Source organism: Bos javanicus, chromosome 4, assembly GCF_032452875.1.
Source record: "Bos javanicus breed banteng chromosome 4, ARS-OSU_banteng_1.0, whole genome shotgun sequence".
In the NCBI taxonomy this organism is placed as follows: domain Eukaryota; kingdom Metazoa; phylum Chordata; class Mammalia; order Artiodactyla; family Bovidae; genus Bos; species Bos javanicus.
Genome location: NC_083871.1, coordinates 8,133,755 through 8,152,834, shown reverse-complemented (window position 1 = coordinate 8,152,834; position 19,080 = coordinate 8,133,755). Strand labels below are relative to the sequence as shown.

Sequence of the window (19,080 nt, the reverse complement as noted above, 5' to 3'; positions counted from 1 at the left end):
GGGTCACAAAGAGTACCCCCTTGCTAGTGTTAGCAATGGAGTTATATACCTTATACCTTTTAATTAGTTATTATAGTGAATAAAAAAAATGTCTCAAGTTTGTGAAAATTTTATGAGACCTACTCTCACAATTTACAGTTTAGGATAACAAGATTAGAATTTAACAATAGAAAGATCCTCCAGACCTACTGCCATAATATACATTCTAAGATATCAGGATTAGTCAGAAGGTTTTCAGGAAGGAGAAACTGTCCTCCAGCCGGATACATTGTTGTTATATAATCCCTAGTACAGAATTTAAACTGAGTTTTGTAATTGACTGAGACTACGGAATGCAGAGGAAAAAAGTTTTTCCTTTCTCCTCCTTGAGAGTTCCAGACCCCCAATCTCCACTTTGAGAGCCCCAGACCCCTTTCTCCTCCTTGGGGACCCTGAACTTCTTATCAATCTGCCTGGGAATTGACTCTCTCACTAACATTCCAGGTACCTATGCACTGTTGTTCTCTACAATTGTTGTCTGGACTTGACCAGAGTTAGAAAGGGTAAAATTGGTGGTGATGTTCGTTCCTGATTCCCAAACTGATTTCCTTTCAGTAGGGAATGGTCTGCAAGCTGACAGCATGTTGGAGCAGTGTGACAGCAGCGGGCAGGCCACCGCCTGGTGGGTGAGGAGCACTGAGGGCCCAAGAGTAAGGAGATGGGGACATAGGCTGGGTTTGCCCATGCAGGGCAGAGCAGGTGAACTTCATCTGGATCCTCCGCAAGTGCTTTGCTGAGATCACCTTTTGGCTCTCGCATGGGGGTTTACTTCCCTGTTGGTAAAGAATTTGACTGCAGTGTGGGAGACCCAGGTTTGACCCGTGGGTCAGGAAGAACCCCTGCAGAAGGAAATGGGCAACCCACTCCCGTATTCTTGCCTGGAGAATTTCATGGGCAGAGGAGCCTGGCGGGCTATAGTCTGTAGCAACTGAAGCGACTTAACACCGCAGAGGTTGCTGCCTGATTAGCAAGTGGCCGCCAGGTGTCGCTGACGCTCTGCTGCGGGAGGGCTGGGCCCTGCAAGGGCTTGAGGTCTGAGGCGCCTTTACGGTTGAGGTGGCTGTGCGGTGCTTTCTTGTGTGTGTCCTTCTGACCATGTGGGTCACTGCGGATGGTCACCCGAGTGGCTGGATGGTGAGGCTATCGGCAGGGGCGTTTAAAAAGCTTGCATTCTTGGGATTCAAATTAGTAATGTAAGTTAGTAATATTTGCTGTGCTACCTAAGTGGATACATGAACTCTTGTGTGCCTATAAATCTGAGATAATAAATTCATGTTTGGTTAAGTGACACTTGAGCCCTAGATTCTTCTAGATTGTTAGGTTGATGGCAGCATCTCTTAATACATATTATCAGTAGTAACTTCGGCATTTCTCTCTTTGAACTTCTCTGCCTTTCCCTGGTTGGGAAGATCCCCTGGAGAAGGAAATGGCAACCCACTCCAGTATTCTTGCCTGGAGAATTCCGTGGATTGAGGAACCTGGTAGGCTACAGTCCACGGGGTCTCAAAGAGTCTGAGCGGCTTCGCTTAGCTTCGCTTCGCCTTACCCTCAGCCAGTGTTGAGTTTGTCACCTACCTCAGAGGTCTCAGAGCTTCCAGAACATGGAGTCCGCAGTTCCCCAAAGGCAGCAGGTGTCTGATGGGCTGGCTTGCAAGATAAATAGATGTGTTTGTGCAGCAGAGTTCCAGAAGCATGTGTGAGGTGGCGTTTCAGTGTGAGCCATGCAGTGAGGGAGCCCCTGGGCGTAAGGAGCTGCCCCGAGGATGGGGCTGAGGGCTCAGACGGAAATGGGGAGAAACCCCCACTGTGAGAAGTCACGGGAGAGCCACAGGTTGGCTGACTCGGGTCAGGGCTCCCAAGGAGGCAGAAAGGGACGGAGCCAGCCGACCGGTGGGGACACGGGCATCCGGGAAGCCCCTCTGTCCCCACGCTCTGTCCGTGAACGCCTGTATCTCCAGGTTAAACCTGAAACATAGACTCCTGGGTCCTGGAGTCCATGTCCTGGGACTGAATCCCCTCCCCGCGCCCGAGGCCAACCAAGCTTCCTATGCTGGGATGCGGTGTTCTTGGCTCAGGTCAGCAGTGACTTCCTCCCTGTGTGTTCCAGGCCACATTTTTATTCTTTTAAATGTCACAGCGAGGTCTAAGAGTTCAGGACCAAATAGACTGAGAGAGCAACCAGAGGCGCTTCTTCTCCCTGGATGCTCTCAGCTGGGGAAGCCTGGGTTCTAGCATCCTCAGCAGCTTTGTCCCTTCCCTCCCCCCAGCACCCAGGTACTTATGGAGGGAGGAAGGGAAGGGCTGCCCCGGCTCCAATCTCTCCTGGGAGGCTTCTAAAGGGAAGAGGTACTCTGAAACCTTGTCTTATTTATGTCCCTCGGGCAGAAATGTGTGCATTTGGTAGGCCTGGCACAGTTTCTCTCTCTCACTCGAGGAGGCCGTCACTGAGCATCAGGAGCGACTGGTGCTCTGTTAGCTGAGAGATGCCTGGTCCGGATTCAGCCAGCTCCACACGTCCCATTTGTTACAGCACATGAGGCTTGTCTTCTGGAAAGCTGCAATGGATAGTTCTTGGTGTAACTCGTTTCAGAGTGGACCCCGGTAAACAACTGGCTCATTCTGGCTTTTCTCTTCCCTGAGAGAGAAAGAAAGAATTACTTTGTGAGTGGAGTTAAGAGTTTCTGGCCCACGCAGAGGACTGTGGCCAGGTGTGCCCTTTAAGGGACTTCCCTGGTAGTCCAGTGGCTGAGACTCCGAGCTCCCAATGTAGGAGGCCTGAGTTTCATCCCTGGTCAGGGAACTAGATCCCAGGTGCTACAAGTGAAGATCCCGCATGCCACAGTGAAGATCTAAGATCTTGAGTGCCACAACTAAGACCCTGTGCATTCAAATGCATCAGTAATAAATACATTAAAGAAAAAAGGCACCGCCAACCATGCAGCATTTTACCTGAGGGAGCTGGTGCTAGCCTTGCCTGCAGGTAACCCCACCCCTGTGGCTTCAGATTGGAGCTTACATAAGGCCCTTTTAACTTGGGGAGCTTCAGACCCCCACTGTCAGTAAAGAAACAAAAATGTTGAATGGCCCCTCTAATGGGGCCTCTGTTTCATTACTCACACTTAGGTAAATATTTTTAAGCCTAAGTCTTAAGATTGATTGCATTAATTTCTGCAGAAAGTATTTCTTACCGATTCTGGCCAATTATTCTAACCATCAAGGTGTTTTCAGTCCTGATCCACTTTGCAGAGTGTCATTTGTCTCTCATCTTGGCTAGTCACAAAGGAGAAAATCACACCATCTGTATCTCATTCGTGTTATCAATGTAGAAAGAGGCTTGTGACCTGAGCAGTTGCCAACTCGCACCTGTTTAACAGTTTGGGCTCTTAGACCAGCTGTAGCACAACTGGTAGCTTGTGTGTGTGCTAAGCCACTTCAGTCATGACCTACTCTTTGCAACCCCGTGGACTGTAGCCCACCAGGCTCCTCTGTCCATGGAATTCTCCAGGCAAGAATACTGGAGTGGGTTGCCATGTGCTCCTCCAGGGCATCTTCTTGACCCAGAGATAAAACCTGCATCTCCTATGTCTCCTGCATTGGGCGGGAGAGTTCTTTACCATTAGTGCCCTGGTAACATACTAATCTAATAACTCTGCCTTTGAAAGAAAATGACTTTGAATTGATCTGGCATGATTTTAGCAATTGCCATATTCTTAAAGGGCTCGTGGCTAACCCAGGGTCAGAATTCACACCAGGGCTGACATTATCTGACAGTCATTTCTAAAGTTTAAAAGATAAAGCTAAGGTGGTTTTACCTTTCTTCTTGACTTCTAAAACACTCTTGGTGATAGACTGTTATACTGTCTGAAGCCCTGGGAGAAGGGGGCCCTGGGGATGGGCCGGGGTTGGGGTCTTGGGGGGGAGTGGAGTTTCCCACCAGGCCTGCAGCTGGTGGGTGACTGTCTTGGGGGCAGGCCCTCCCCCTTACTGCCACTTCAGGACAGGATGGGGGGCTTGATGCTGGCCCATAGACTTTTTATAGGAGTATGGAAGCAAAGAAGGAATTCACTAATTTAACTCTCGTTCTTAAATTCAATACTTTTCAATCAGTAAACCCATCTAATTCTTACACATCTTTCCTCACATTCCAGTAAGTCAAGCTCTGTTTTTGCTGTTAGCCTCCTGTCAGCTATAATGGATGTCACTGGGCTGTGTGTCATTTATAATGATCTCGTTTGGTTCTCCCCTTGGAGCACTTTTGGGTCTTGTTATCGTCTCTTTTGCTCAGATGAATAAACTCAGGCTAACAGTGTTGACCTCTGGGAGGTCCCACAGGAGGAGTTGGAGCTGCCTTATTCTGGACCCTTCCTGAGTCCTCCCCATGGTCTTCCCACTGCGTGTGGCTGCAGCTCTTCCAGATGGTCTAGGAGCCACCTACTGCCCTCTCATTGCACCCATCCAGGCCTCTTCACTGTGCGGGCAGAGCCGGGCCCCAGCTCCTCTCTGTCCTGTAGAAACTGGTGCCTAGTATCCAGTCCCACTTCTTTGCTTTGAAAAAACCGGAGGTGGTCCAGTCACCTCGTGTGATGTTCCCCATCCTTCCCCGTCACTGTCGGTGCTTTTCTTCTAGTCACAATTAGGCTGAGAACAGTGATTCCTCCCAGTGTTTCTGTGTGCCTCTGAGTCTGAAATTACCAGCTGTGCAAACCCACCTCTGAACTGCTGCTCTGAGCACAGTTAGCATTTTGGCAGATCCCAGGAAACAAGCTCCTGCTGAAAATGCAAATATCTCTCCTGGCGATCACTTCCACTTTTATAGGGAGTCTGTGAACGCAAATGAATGTCTCATCGAGTGTGTGTGTGTGTGTGTGCTTGGATCACAGTGGTGGGGAGCTGTCTGCCCTGGACCCCTGGCTCCTTGAAGTTTTCCAAGCAAATGTGGACACGTAGGAAAGGTGCTGGCAACTTGGCATCCACATGTTTAATTAAACTGCCTGGACCAGTCTGAGCTGAAAGATGACTGACTCTAAAATGGATTCACCCATGATATTTTGAGTCCAACAAAACTGAGTATTTTCTCTGTTTTTCCTACTCCCTGCCTGTTTCAGGTGCCTTTTATGCATGGAAAGTGGTCACAGTAAAATTAAAAACAAAGATAAAGAACGAAGTAGGGAGGCACAGAGCAGGCATGGAAGCAGACAGCGTGCAAGGCGCTGTTCTGTATGTGGTGTGGCCGTGAGGTTTCTGCATGAAGGCAGCCCCTGGGCCCTCCCCGTTGGTTGAGAGACATGTATACAAGTTTTAAGACAAATGTTGTCTTTAGGGCTAAATTCTAAATGATGCATGGAATATGATCTTTCTTGGGGACCACGCTTGATGCTGAAATGGTGCAGAGGGACCCTCACCAGCTGGTTCTGGTTGGTGCCCACATGAGACCGGGGCAGTGATCCCGACTCAAGGAGAACGTCCATGGAAGTCTGTTTTACAGAACTGGCCAAAGAGGGGCTTCCCTAATCAAAGTGAAGGGTGGATGTACATTACCCCCCCAACCCCTCTTTGAAACCGTCTTTCAACCAGAGGCATGCACCTTCCCTTAGAGACCGTGATGGAACAGTGGAACAAGGATATCTTTCCCAAGGTACACCTGTGCCTCGTAAGTCCCCTATGGAAAAAGAGCTTTTGGCTAATTAGGTATGAAAACAACATCTTTCTCAAAGATTCAAAATGTCCATCAGCATATTAAATTCTCTCTCCGTTTGTGATGGTTAGTTTTATACGTATATAGGGCTAGGCCACAGTACCCAGATATTTGGCCAGATAGCAATCTAAGTGTCCCTGCGAAGTTATTTTTTAGATGAGATTAACATTGAAATCGTAGACTTTGTGCAGATGGTGGTTGTTGTTCTATTGCTCAGTTCTCTCTGACTCTTTGCAACCTCATGGGCTGCAGCACGCCAGGCTTCCCTGTCCCTCACCATCTCTCCGAGCTTGCTCAAACTCATGTCCATTGAATCAATGACACCATCCAACCATCTCATCCTCTGTTGCCCCCTTCTCCTCCTGCCCTCAATCTTTCCCAGTATCAGGGTCATTTCCAGTGAGTCAGCTCTTTGCATCACGAGGCCATCATGTTGGAGCTTCAGCTTCAGCATCAGTCTTTCCAATGAGTATTCAAGATTGATTTCCTTAAGGACTGACTGGTTTGATCTCCTTGCAGTCCAGTCTTGAGCAGATTACTCTTTGTACTATGGGTGGGCCTCATCCAATAGGTTGAAGAACTAAGTAAAAAGACAGAGGCTTCCCGGGGAAGGGGGATTCTGCCTCCAGGTGGCTCCTGGGGCTAGTCTGCCATGTTGGCTTGTCCCTGGGCTTCCCTGATGCCAGCCGACCGTGCAGAGCATGGTCTTGCCAAGCCCCGACAACTGAGTGAGCCAATTCCTTAAAAAAGTCTCCCAGAAGATGCGCATCCTATAGTTTCTGTTCTCTAGAGAACCCCCATTAGTCCATCGTTCTATCTCTTAATGATGCTGGGGGCTTTTTATGGCATTACATGAAAGCATCTGATGAGTTCTCCATGTTTACAAGGCTCCTAATAAGGGAACAGTAGCTCTTGTTCACAGAGGGTCCCTCTTGGCTGGAATGTTTTGCAGTAATCGCAGCCATCAGAGTATGAACACAACAGGAAGTCTGCTGCTTGTTTTAAATTCTGCTTTATAATTTGTCACATTAACCAGAAGACCATTAACCGGAATTCATTCCCAGGCAGAGACGCAGCCCCGGCCTTCTCACAGAGGGAACAGCGGTGTGCCCAAGAGCAGCACAGCTGTCCTTGGGCCCTGCTTTTCACACTGTTTGCTTTTTCTTTTCAAAAATGATAACTGCCTTGGAAATCTGGTTTCCAGTTGGAGATGGAGGAGAAAAAATGGTTCACGCTGATAACAGTGAAAAATAAAAAAAAAACTGATAACCTGAGAGCAAAGGCTAAGACTCACTGTCAGAGGGAGAGACACAGACATGACTTCTGAGAGCACCTTGGGTGGAGGGTGGGAGGCAGCTGGGGGCCTGAAGGTCCCAAGTCATCACTCTGTTGCCTACAGATTCAGGGGATTATGTGTACATTTTGGAAACCTTTCCCTTCAAAATGTTTGAAATAACACAGGGTTTGGGGAATCCATGAAAATGCAGGTAAAGCCTCAGCATCTTGGGAGAATGGGCTTTCCAAGGTCTCATCACTGGGGCGTTCTGAGTCCGGGGACTCCACATCTCAGGCATAGTCATGTCCAACCCTCGTGCTTTGACACAGGTGCTGCCCAGTGCCCTGACAGTGGCTTTGTCTGGAAGTTGCAACAGGGACATTCTTCAGCTCCTGCTCCAGTTCCCTGAAGATGGAAAGTCCGAGTCTGCAGCGAGGGAGCTGTGTGGCCTGCCCAGGGCCCAGGTGTTTTCCATGATCGTGGTGTTGGCTCGAAACCTGGACCTGCGGAACTTCATTTACAAGGTAAGGGGAAGGCGGGTGCTGGCCTGGCTTGGGCAGCATGAGGGGCCGGTGTGGATGCCTCAGGGCCAGCAAGGCAGGTGCAGAGTTCACAGCCTTGGCCTGTCCCCGAGCCTCCTGGGCACCACCTCTGGGTCGGGGGGCTTGGAGTCAAGGGTTGCTCAGGAGATTTTCTAGGGCCCTTGCAGTTAGACCCATCAGGACATTTGGCGCAGCATTGGTGCAGTCAGCGTGCTCACTGGGGAAGACCAGTGAACAGAGTCACCACCCGAGCTTAGCACCTGCTCCCTCCTCTTTGAGGAGCACTGGTCTGACTTTCTCTGGGAGGCTGGGTTCTGCTGCCCATCACCCCCAGTGGCCCCTCTGAGTCAGAGCCACTTCCCTACCTTGGCCATGACCTCCTCTGCCCCCCGTTACATCCTGGGGCACACGGACTGTGTCCCATGAGGGGACGTGCCCACCTCTGCTGTGGCCTGTCCAGGAGAAGGTGTGCAGATGGTAGGGGCATCGGGCAGCCCCTTCCTGTGTGAACCAGCTTGTTACCTCCCCCACCGCCACCACATGCCCATGCCCAGCAGGTGAGGGGAGGGAGATGGGAGGAACCGACGGTTATAGTGTGAGTGAGAAGGAGCTGAAGGTGACCGTGGGGACAGCTGCCTGGGGAGCCCAGTCCCTGCTGCACACAGGAGTTATGCCCGAGGGATTGCACGCACATGGCTCATGGCCTCGATCTTGCGCTCTTGGTCCTGCCTCGTCTACAACTTCCTCATCTTCCGGCCTCCACTCTGCTTATGTCTCCAGACCCTTCACCCTTGACCTCTAGGGGCTGGTCTTGCTCCAAGTTTCTCCCCAGGGAGATCAGCCGACATCTGGGCCGATCGGAATTAGCACGATGGCTCGCTCCACATCCCAAAGGACAGTTTCGGGCTCAGGAAAAGGCAGATTTGCCAGTCCAGTCCTGTTTCCTCCGTGGTCTCCCTCTTTTCAGTAACTCCAAGAATCCAGTGGGTGGATGTTGTATCATACACACACACACGGAACAAAGAATAACTCTCAGGATGAGAATTAATTCTGAACATTTCAGAATTTTCGTTTCAAGCTCACAAGCAGGAGAATGAGCATGTCCTGAGTCTCCATGACTGGTGAGGCCGCCCCCACCGAGGAGTGTCCGGACCTCCAGCTCACGTGCAGGCGGGTGGGTCCTGTGCTCAGCAGGTCTCTTCTCTGTGCCACGTGCACTTTGGGAAACATGCTGCCCGGCAAAGGCCAGCTCTCTTAGGCACACAGAAGCGACCGATTTGAAACTGGTGCTTCTCGGGCCCAGATAGTTACTTTGACAAGGGCCATAGGGATGGAATACTGGGTTGGAGTCGCTCTCCCAGACACCATGAAATGGACACCACCGTTAGTAGCACCAGCTCCTTCTAGTTTCCCGGCTCCAGGGAAGCCTGTTGGTCCATGGTGATGCTCTGGTGTTAGAGCCCTATGGACGCACATGGGAGCCACACCAAGCCCAGGCATCAGCAGGCTCAGCCTACGCCCCGGGCCTCTCGACTGACAGCGAAGCTAAGGTGCATTTCACAAGACACCATTTGTGGTTAATGTCCAGTGTGTTCCTCTGGCCTTAGCTGCTGGGTCCCAAATCTAGCCACGCAACAGCCAGTGTCCCTGAGGGCAACTTCTCAGATGCAGCTGCAGTTAGAAAGGCGGTGGAAATGTGACAAGAGCCAGCGCTCCCTTTGCTCCTGTCCAAGGTGTCTCTGCTGCCTTAACTGAGGACAGTCGCTTTGTTGAGTGTGTGAGGGACAGAGCGGGGCTTCTGTCCCGCAGGTCATGGGCAGAGCCAGCAGCCATGTGGCAGGTGCAGAATTGTGAGGGGCCAAGGCCCGAGTATGCAAACCTGGAAATTCAGATGAGAGCAAAGGGAGGACACCTACTGTGCAGCCTCCACCTCTGAGGGAAGAGGCAGAGTTTGCTGACTTACCCATTCATCCAGAGACTGGTATTTTTTGGAAATTTTTATTTATTTGTTTGTTTGTTGACATTTTCTCCTAACACAGTCTCCAAAAAAACTTTTTTTTTTTGATCTGGACCATTTAAAAATCTTTATTGAATTTGTTGCAATATTGTTTCTGTTTTGGTTTTATGGCCATAAGGCATGTGAGATCTTAGCTGTCTGACCAGGGATTGAACCCACACCCCCTGCCTTGGAAGGCAAAGTCTTAACCGCTGGACTGCCAGGGAAATCCCATGACAATCTTTTAAAAAATTTTTTAACCTTTTAAATTATAGTTGGTTTATAGTATTGTGTTAGTTTCAGATATATAGCACAGTGATTCACTTATACATACATGACTATTTTTTCAGATTCTTTCCCCTTATATGTGTGTGTTCAGTCATTTGAGTTGTGCCTGACTCTTTGCGACCCTGTGGACTGTAGCCCACCAGGCTCCTCTGTCCATGGGATTCTCCAGGCAAGAATACTAGAGTGGGTTGCCATGCCCTCCTCCAGGGGATCTTCCCAACCCAGGGGTCAAACCCAAGTCTTCTGCATCTCCAGCACTGCAGGCAGATTCTTTACCACTGAGCCACCTGGGAAGCTCCATTCCCCTTATAGGAAAGGGGAAACAACCTTATGGATTATTACAAAACATTGAGTAGAGTTCCCTGTGCTAAGCAACCAGTATTGCCAAAGGCTGTTCTAGTCCCTGTGGCCACATCAGTGACCACGACAGGCAAAAATCCCTGCCTCCATGGAATTTACATCCCCAAAACAAGAGGATGCCATGCATAAGTCAAGTGTAGAGCATTCAGTGGTGACGGCACAGGTGGGTCCCAGGATAAGGAGACACTGATGTCTCTAAAGCACCCAGGTTGCATTCCTGGCCCTGATCATCCAGCTGTGATGCTGTGGGAACCCTTGCATCTCTCTGAACTCAGGTTCTTCACCCACAAAACCAGCCCCAGCACACAGCCTGCAGGGGCAGGGAGGACTGGAATGGATGTGTGCTGTGACCTAGGAGGACTGGAAAGGATGTGTGCTGTGACCAAGGACGACTGGAAAGGATGTGTGCTGTGACCTAGGAGGACTGGAAAGGATGTGTGCTATGACCTAGGAGGACTGGAAAGGATGTGTGCTGTGACCTAGGAAGACTGGAAAGGATGTGTGCTGTGACCCAGGGAGGCAGTGGATAGATGGAAACTGTCTCACACGTAACAACTATCTCATTTTGACTCTCTTCTTAAATTTCCACTCAGGGCACCCCAAAGACAGAAATATTTTTTTTAGACTAAAAAAAATGTTTTTTAGTTCTATCATTTTTGCTGTTGTTTTCCAATTCATTAATTTCTGCTTCTATCATTATTATTAAATGTTTCCTTTTTTGATCTCTTTAGGGGTAATTTTGTTGCTCATTTTCTAACCTCTTAAATTGGATGCTTAATTATTCAATTTTTTTTTGTAAATGTAAGTATTCAAGGTTAAGACTCAGCCTTTAGATACAGATGCAAACTATTTTGGGCTTCCCAGATGGTACTAGTGGTAAAGAACCTGCCTGCCAATGTAGGAGATGTAAGAGATGCAGGTTCCGTCCCCGGGGTGGAAAGATTCCCTGGAGGAGGGCATGGCAACTCACTCCAATACTCGTGCCTGGAGAGTCCCATGGACAGAGGAGCCTGGTGGGCTACAGTCCATGGGGTCACAAAGAGTAAGACACGCCTGAAGTGACTTAGCACACACGAACTGATTGTTTTATTTATTCATTTGTTTGTTTATGGCCACATCGCAGGTGGGATCCTAGGTCCCCCACCAGGGATCAAATCCTTCCCACGTGCAGTAGAAGTATGGAGTCTTAACCACTAAACTGCCAGAAAAGTACTAGAAAGAATTTTGAAAGTGGTTTGAATTTTAACAACAGGTCCCATCTGCCCGTGCTTTACGTGCTGACAATCCCGGTGCGGTAGAGCGTGCTCCAGAAATGGAGCCGATAGAGAGGACCTCACAGGGCACAACAGAGGTGTCTCCCAGGCTCAAGAGGATAAAATCCAATAACACTCTTCACTCCCTTCACTGTCCAGCGTTGGTTACGTCGTGTTGTGTTTCTTTTGAGACTCTGCTTCCTGCTGAAGCCAGCAGCCTGCTGAGGGCCCTGCTGGACATCGTGTCCAGGCTCAGCCACCTGCTCCCCAGAGCTGGCCGCGTCCTTGAGCGCCTTCCCGCATTCCTCCATGAATTTAAGATCACTGCTTTGCTGGATGCACCCGACTTCCAGCAGGTGGGTGTTTGGTCTTGGCCCCGAGAAAGGTGTGGACCCTCTGTGTCTTTGTGTTTGCTCCTTTGTTTTTCTTTCTCTTTCAAAGTCTGAAATGTGCATTGATGACCAAGCATGGGGCTGAGGAGACCTCTTAATGGTTCTGGAGGCAGCAGTGTTATGACATCGTGATGAAGAGCAAAGCCTGGGGTGTCCTTCAAAATCCGAGGAAGCAGACTCCAGGGAGGCACATCCATCCACGCATGTGTGTTTTCTGTGACCTAAGAAATCACAGAATTGATCATCCACACAAATGAGATTCCAGGGGCTTTTTTAGCTTCTCAGAGAATACATTGCTTTCAAAAACCTCAATACATTTATTTGCACACAAATAATTGGGTTACAGATTACGTATTGCAAATACAAACACAAAGTCCAGTGAGGTTAGTATCCTGAGGTTCGTTTTGCTTGGACTCTGTCTGCCTGGAATGAAATGGTGGGGAGGGGGCTGTGTGGGGGCCTGTTGAGTGGGAGGGGCAGGATGAGGGGCGGGTGGTGTGTCCTTGGACCTGCCTTGGAGGCAGCACTCGGGTTGGTCATCAGCTGAGGGCTGCTTTGATGATCCTCAGGCATCTGGGAAATTTGGTTGTAGAGACACATATTCATACTATTGGTTAGTCTGAGTTAGTGATGTTTATTGAGTAATAATTTATGTGTGTGTATGACATTTGTCTCTTCAAGCATATAGACTAGCAAAATCAAGGGCAGAAAAGACTAAAGCTCAGATACTGTATTTTTGACGTGGTGACAGTCTTCTGTGTTCCTTTGGAGGAGGGACGGCAGGCTCAGGAGCCTTTGAGGGAATCACTCTAAGCCACTGTTTGCCTGGGACTTATTTTTCTTTTGTTCTCAGACTTCACAGAGTAACCAGGCCAGAAGTTCAGCCATTGGTTCTTTCCAGTCTTTGATGAAGATGGTTTGCAAGGACCAAGCATCTTTCTTTAGCAGCTCTGACACCTTTCTTAACTTGCCTAGAGTTCATGAACTCTTAGGAGATGACAAAGAGAAATTCAACATTCCTGAAGATTCAAGTAAGAAAACAGTAATCCATATGTGTTTAGATTAATTTGCATTTTGATAATTAGCCCTGCTTTGTACAAGATACTCAGTCTGTGTGGAAATTGGGAACATACTTGCCAAGAATTTCCTGTTCCACCGTCCAACCTGTATCCTTCGTTTAGTGTAAAGTCAGTAAATGCTGGTCTGGCAGTTGGCTTTGTAAGACCCCTGCACCCTTGAGCACAGGCTAATTCTGTTGCCTGTGATGCCATGGAACTGGGTCTTAAATTCTGGTGCACCTGAAGCCCCAGCCCTTTGGGATCCCGGGATAGCTAGAGACAGTGAGAGGTCCGGGTTTCGGTTCCTGCAGGATGGCTGTCTCACAAAGCCTGGAGAGCTGTATGTGGCCTCCTACAAACTTGCCTTCTAGATCAAGCTCAGTAGCAAATAACAGCAGAGTTAAAAGTGATTTCCTGGCCCTACTTGAAGTGGATGCATTTTGATTAGAAAGACAGACTAAGGGTAAGCGTGCTGATAAAGGTTTAGACTGTTCAGTCCCACCAACAAGTGGGGTGTCTTCGGTCCAGTCACGTCACGTCTCAATCATGTTCATCTTGTGTTTAACATGGAAACTTCATACCTGCCTCCTAAGGTTATTATGAGAGGCATTAGGAGTGACGCCTGCTAACTGCTGAGGACCGTGCTCTAGTGTGTCCTAGTGTATGAATTACTCTTCCATGCTTCCCAGCAAGTCAGCGGTTTAGGACACACACACTCATCATCTCATAGTCTGTAGGGGCCACAGTCTGAGCACTGACTAGCTGGGTCCTCTGTCGGGACTGACAAGGCTGCAGTGAGAGTGTTCGTTGGAGGTGGTTGTTGGTAGAACTCACTTTCCTGCAGGTGTAGGAGCCCTGATGGCTGCATCTTTAAGGACAGCAGTGCATCTCTGGGGGGCTTCTGGACTCTTTTAAAGGGTTTGGCTGATGGTTCAGCCAAGATAATCTACCCTTTGACCAACTCCGGATAACCTGACCATGGGTGTGTCCACACAAGAAAGCATGTGTGCCTTGAGGCCATCTTAGACTTCTGTCTGCTGTACCCAAGACCCCTCTTTCTGTACTTGTGCCTGGGATGGATGGAGGTGTTGATGGGTCGAGGGGAAAGGAGAGTGTTGGACTGTGTAGAGGAGGAGCTGCAAGGTTCCTGAGAGCTGCCTAGAGACAGGGTGTTGGTGTGTTCATCAGCTGATGGGTAATTGGGTGGCTGTTGTAGATACACATTAAGGCTACTAATGTGGATACTTTTGTTGTCTCCTATACTAATCCTCATTTCCTCTTTTTTCTTGCATATGGGTTTTTTGATGATTATTGATTTGTTCATCAAATCCAGTCATTCAACCATTTATCCATCCATTTATCCTTCCATCTTTCCAACTATGGATCCATTCATCCTTCCATTGATCCATTGATACAGTCATCCATCCACCCATCAGTCCGTCCATTCAGCCATCCATCCACCCATCCACTCATGTATCCATCCAGCCATCCATTTATCCATCCACCCAGTCATTCATTCACCTAACACTGAGGACCAGTCTTTCTGGGTTCTTTCATACATTTATTTCAGATGATTATCCCACTAACCATAGGAAATATTAATACCTTCATTTTTCAGTTGACATGATAGAAGCTCAGAGAAGGTTAACTGACTTGCCCAAGTTCACACAGCTCCCAAGTGGCAGATGTCAGGATTCTTGGTTTCAGATTTCTCTTTATGTTCATATTCTTATATGTTTTCCAAGCTAAAAATTGCCACCATCTATATTAAGCTTATAATTTTAAGTATAAGTTGTTAAAATATCAGTAAGAAGGATAACCTCTATACTTAATGCTATAAAAGTCATTATGGAATCATGTACTTAATTTATATTTTGTGAAATTATTTCTTTCAATTTTATTGTGTTTATTTAATAAAAGGAATTTGCTTTTATTTTCAAATGGGGAATTTAGAAAGATGAAACTAATAGTGAAAATTATCATAACAGTAATTTTCATACACTGGGTATTACAGATAATGGTATCAAAGCTAAGATAATATTTTCATTTTAAATATTCTCTTTGGGAGTAAAAGAATGGGTTATACTGAAGCATTTATCACTAGCTTAAAACCTTTAATATTTGATTACTAATATTATCATGGTAAAGGTGCCACCTTCATTAGGTACCTATTGGTTTCGTCAAGTAAACCTTCCATTGAAACCAACCAGCACCACAGCAGGTATGAGTGCCATCACAAGGAATTGATATTTGGTGAAAGCTAGGCTCTTTAATGGAGAAGGCAATGGCACCCCACTCCAGTATTCTTGCCTGGAAAATCCCATGGACAGAGGAGCCTGGTAGGCTGCAGTCCATGGGGTCGCTAGGAGTCGGACACGACTGAGTGACTTCACTTTCACTTTTCACTTTCATGCATTGGAAAAGGAAATGGCAACCCACTCCAGTGTTCTTGCCTGGAGAATCCCAGGGATGGGGGAGCTGGTGGGCTGCCATCTATGGGGTTGCACAGAGTCGGACACGACTGAAGGACTTAGCAGCAGCAGCCGCAGGCTCTTTAATGTAACAAAAGTAGTCAGTACCTCAATAGTTAGTCAGTAGTCAGTAGTAGCAACAGTTCTTCGTAAATGCAGCAAAGGAAAGCCTGTAGCATTTCATAAAGCTAAATCTTTAGGATTATGAAAAAGCCTGTAGCATTTCATAAGAAAAACCTAATTCTAATCTTGATACTGTGACTGTTGAGATGAAAATTTTCTAGATTAAACACCAGATGCATTCCTTTTACATCACTGTTTTCATTTTCAAGTCTTTGTCATTATTTGGTAGCTTTACTGATGATTTAGTTTAAAAATGTGAAAATCATATTTCCTTTTCATTCAAAATATTGATGGGAACAAAGTTTTGAGAAAAGAACTGCTAATGACAGGGACCAAAAAATTATTTCTGACCTGACTGCCCCAATTCAGAACTGAATCATGAAAAAAGTATATAAACCACTCATTTGAAAGTGAGGTGTCATGGCTATATAAGTGAATTCTCCTGTTATCCTGTATCATGAGTAACACTTTTTTTTTTTTTTTTAAATGGTGACAGCACCATTTTGCTTGAAGCTTTATCAGGAAATTCTGCAGTCTCCAAATGGCGCATTGGTGTGGTCCTTCCTAAAACCTGTATTACATGGAAAAATACTGTATACACCAAACACTCCAGAGATTAATAAAGTCATTCAGAAGGTGAGTATGACTGAATGAGCGTGTTATAGACCATACCAGAAGTGCAGTGGGGAGCAGGCTGCTAAAATATTTATCATGATTGTTGTATAGCTCGGATTACACACAGTTTTCTTATGTTGATGACAATTCATTTTGCTTTTTGTTTTGTTTTGTTCTTTTTTTTTTTTTTTTGCCTGTGCCCTTTGTTGTTGAGCTTAGATGTGCTGCATCATTCTCTCAGGACATCTCGGGGGAGGAGGTGTTATTTAGAGTAACTAATGCAGGGGGAACAATTAGACAGAAAGAAGGAGGCCGGTCAGGTGATCCCAGGAGGATGTGGAGAATAAGTGGGCACCTGGTGATGAAGGGAGAGTCAGACCCTGTGTTTGTGTCTGGGTCTGGTCATGTCGTTTCCCAAGTTGGTGGTGAGCCTTTGGTGCCCTCACTTTCATTCCTTGGTCCCCGCCCCACTCCGCCCGATGGCAGGCAAGCTCAGGTGAAGAAGTAGAGAGCTTCCCTGGAGGAGTTTGGGCATTGCACAGCTCTGCGTTTTTCCTTTCTTAGGCTTCTTACCTTCTCGTGCGTGCTAAATTGCTTCAGTTGTGTCTGACTCTTTGTGATCCCATGGACTGTAGCCCGCCAGGCTCCTCCATCCATGGGATTCTCCAGGCAAGAATACTGGAGTGGGTTGCCATGCTACTGCAGGGGATCTTCCTGATTCAGGGATTGAACCCGGGTCTCTTATGTCTCATGCATTGGCAGGTGGGTTCTTTACCACTAGCGCCACCTGGGAAGCCCCATTCAATTCAGGATTTATCATTGGTCATATTTACGCTTTCTTCTGAGATGATGGTGCTGTGTTTTCCTGCAGTCTCATCTTTTTTTCTGATAGTGGCTTATGAGTCCGCAGACACTTTTGAGGGGCTTCAGGAAGCCATGGGGCCTGTCAGACCCGAGGAGGAATCACCAGTCCTATTAGTGCTGAACTTCCAGGCTTCAGATGCTACTCACAACTTAAAAGCTGAAAAGTTAGTGGTGGTCATCCAAGCAGTTGGGTTATTTTGGGTCCAAGTAGGTTTTACAAGTTCATGTTTCCTTTCCCTTATGGCTGCCATGTGGAGTCTCTTTCCCACCTGTGACTCAGCTCAGGGGCTATATTTGCCACTGTTTATTCTGATGGGGAAACAGTGGCTGACTTTATGTTTTTAGGCTCCAAAATCACTGCAGGTGGTGATTGCAGCCATGAAATTAAAAGATGCTTATTCCTTGGAAGGAAAGTTATGACCAACCTAGACAGCATATTCAAAAGCAGAGACATTGTCAACAAAGGTCTGTCTAGTCAAGGCTATGGTTTTTCCAGTGGTCATGTATGGAGGTGAGAGTTGGACTACAAAGAAAGCTAAGCACTGAAGAACTGATGCTTTTGAACTGTAGTGTTGGAGAAGACTCTTGAGCGTCCCTTGGACTGCAAGCAGATCCAACCAGTCCATCCTAAAGGAGATCAGTCCTGTGGGTTCATTGGAAGGACCGATGCTGAAGCTGAAACTCCAACACTTTGGCCACCTGATGTGAAGAGTTGACTCATTTGAAAAGACCCTGATGCTGGGAAAGATTGAAGGCAGGAGGAGAAGGGGATGATAGAGGATGATATGGTTGGATGGCATCACCGACTCAATGGACATGAGTTTGGATAAACTCCGAGAGTTGATTATGGACAGGGAGGCCTGGTGTGCTGCGGTTTATGGGGTCACAAAGAGTTGGACACGACTGAGCAACTGAACTGTGCTGATTCTGAACGTGCTTGATAACTTCTGCTTTTATCTTGAGAATGTCCATTTGGAGGGGTATTTACCGAAAGCCTGGGCTCTCACAGTGAAGTGACGTTAATCTACACGGGCGTCAGGCGTTCATCCTTTCAGGCCTGTGCTTCAGAGGGGCCTAGAGCCAAAGCCAGTGTTATTCAGATAATCTCAGTGCATTAAGCTTTTAAGGACTGTGGGTATTTTAGAAATTTCACAGAAAATGGCTCTGTGTCACAGCTTTATTTTAAATTCAACTTAAAAAGTTCAACAAAAAATGAATTTATTATTGTTATAGTATATATGGGCTATATTCTGCACTGTAACAGCTAGTGTGACCATCCTCTTGTTGAAGAGCTCACCCTGCAATGGGGAAAGAGAAGACAAACATCTGAGGAAATAACCCAGAAATAATGTGATGAGCGATTCATTCTGAGAGCAGTGTCCACAGGCTTCCTTCCTGGTCTGTGGGTCAGGGTTCAACCAAGAGAAACAGCAGGGAGAGTTAAGAGGAAGCGTTACCACTGTATCAAGGTGCTAGGGTGGTGGGCCGGTCAGTGATGTGAAGAGAATTTTAAAGCAAGAAGCCTCTCTGCTGGGCTAGGAGGGTGTCCGAGGAAGGGACAAGACCGGACGTGGCCTCCAACCAGGGTTGGGGTCCCGACCTCCCTGGGGAGAGTGTGGTTCTGGCCAGCTGGGTGGCCAGGTTGCCCAGGAGCCTTCCTGGTATGGTTTCAGGGGCATCTGCGTACTGGGGGCTGGAGAAGGTCTACACTCGGTGACTCTCAGTGAGGTTGGACCAAGCCAGGCCTGGGGGCATCATCTGCATCAGGGAGTCGTCCACAAGGAGGTGCCAGGCCAGCAGCAGCCCCTGCTGTTGGAGGAGAGCCTGGAAAGGTGCTGTGTGCGGGGGGCCAGGTGCACGGGAGCTGGGTAACCAGGAGGCTCTGGAGGCAGCTGCCTGCTGGGTGGGGACTCCACAGTGAGGTCAAGAGGAGAAACCTCTGAGGGAGCCTCTGCAGGGAGCCGCCTGTCGGGGTCGGGGACTCCACAGGAGATCAAGAGGAGAAGCCTCTGAGGGAGCCTATGGGGGAGTCGCCTGCCAGGTGGGGACTCCACAGTGAGGTCAAGAGGAGAAGCCTCTGAGGGAGCTTCTGGAAGGAGCTACCTGCT

The 19,080-nt window shown here is 47.9% G+C and overlaps 1 protein-coding gene across 1 annotated transcript in view; it reads left to right on the top strand.

Moving 5' to 3' along the window:
• ABCA13 (ATP binding cassette subfamily A member 13) overlaps positions 1–19,080 on the top strand; it is a 351,070-nt gene that overhangs the window by 55,993 nt on the left and 275,997 nt on the right. The window contains exons 19-22 of the mRNA XM_061415367.1: positions 7,340–7,534; positions 11,641–11,805; positions 12,695–12,872; positions 15,990–16,129. Of these exons, the coding sequence (XP_061271351.1) occupies positions 7,340–7,534; positions 11,641–11,805; positions 12,695–12,872; positions 15,990–16,129 (678 nt within the window). The remainder of the gene's footprint in view (positions 1–7,339; positions 7,535–11,640; positions 11,806–12,694; positions 12,873–15,989; positions 16,130–19,080) is intronic.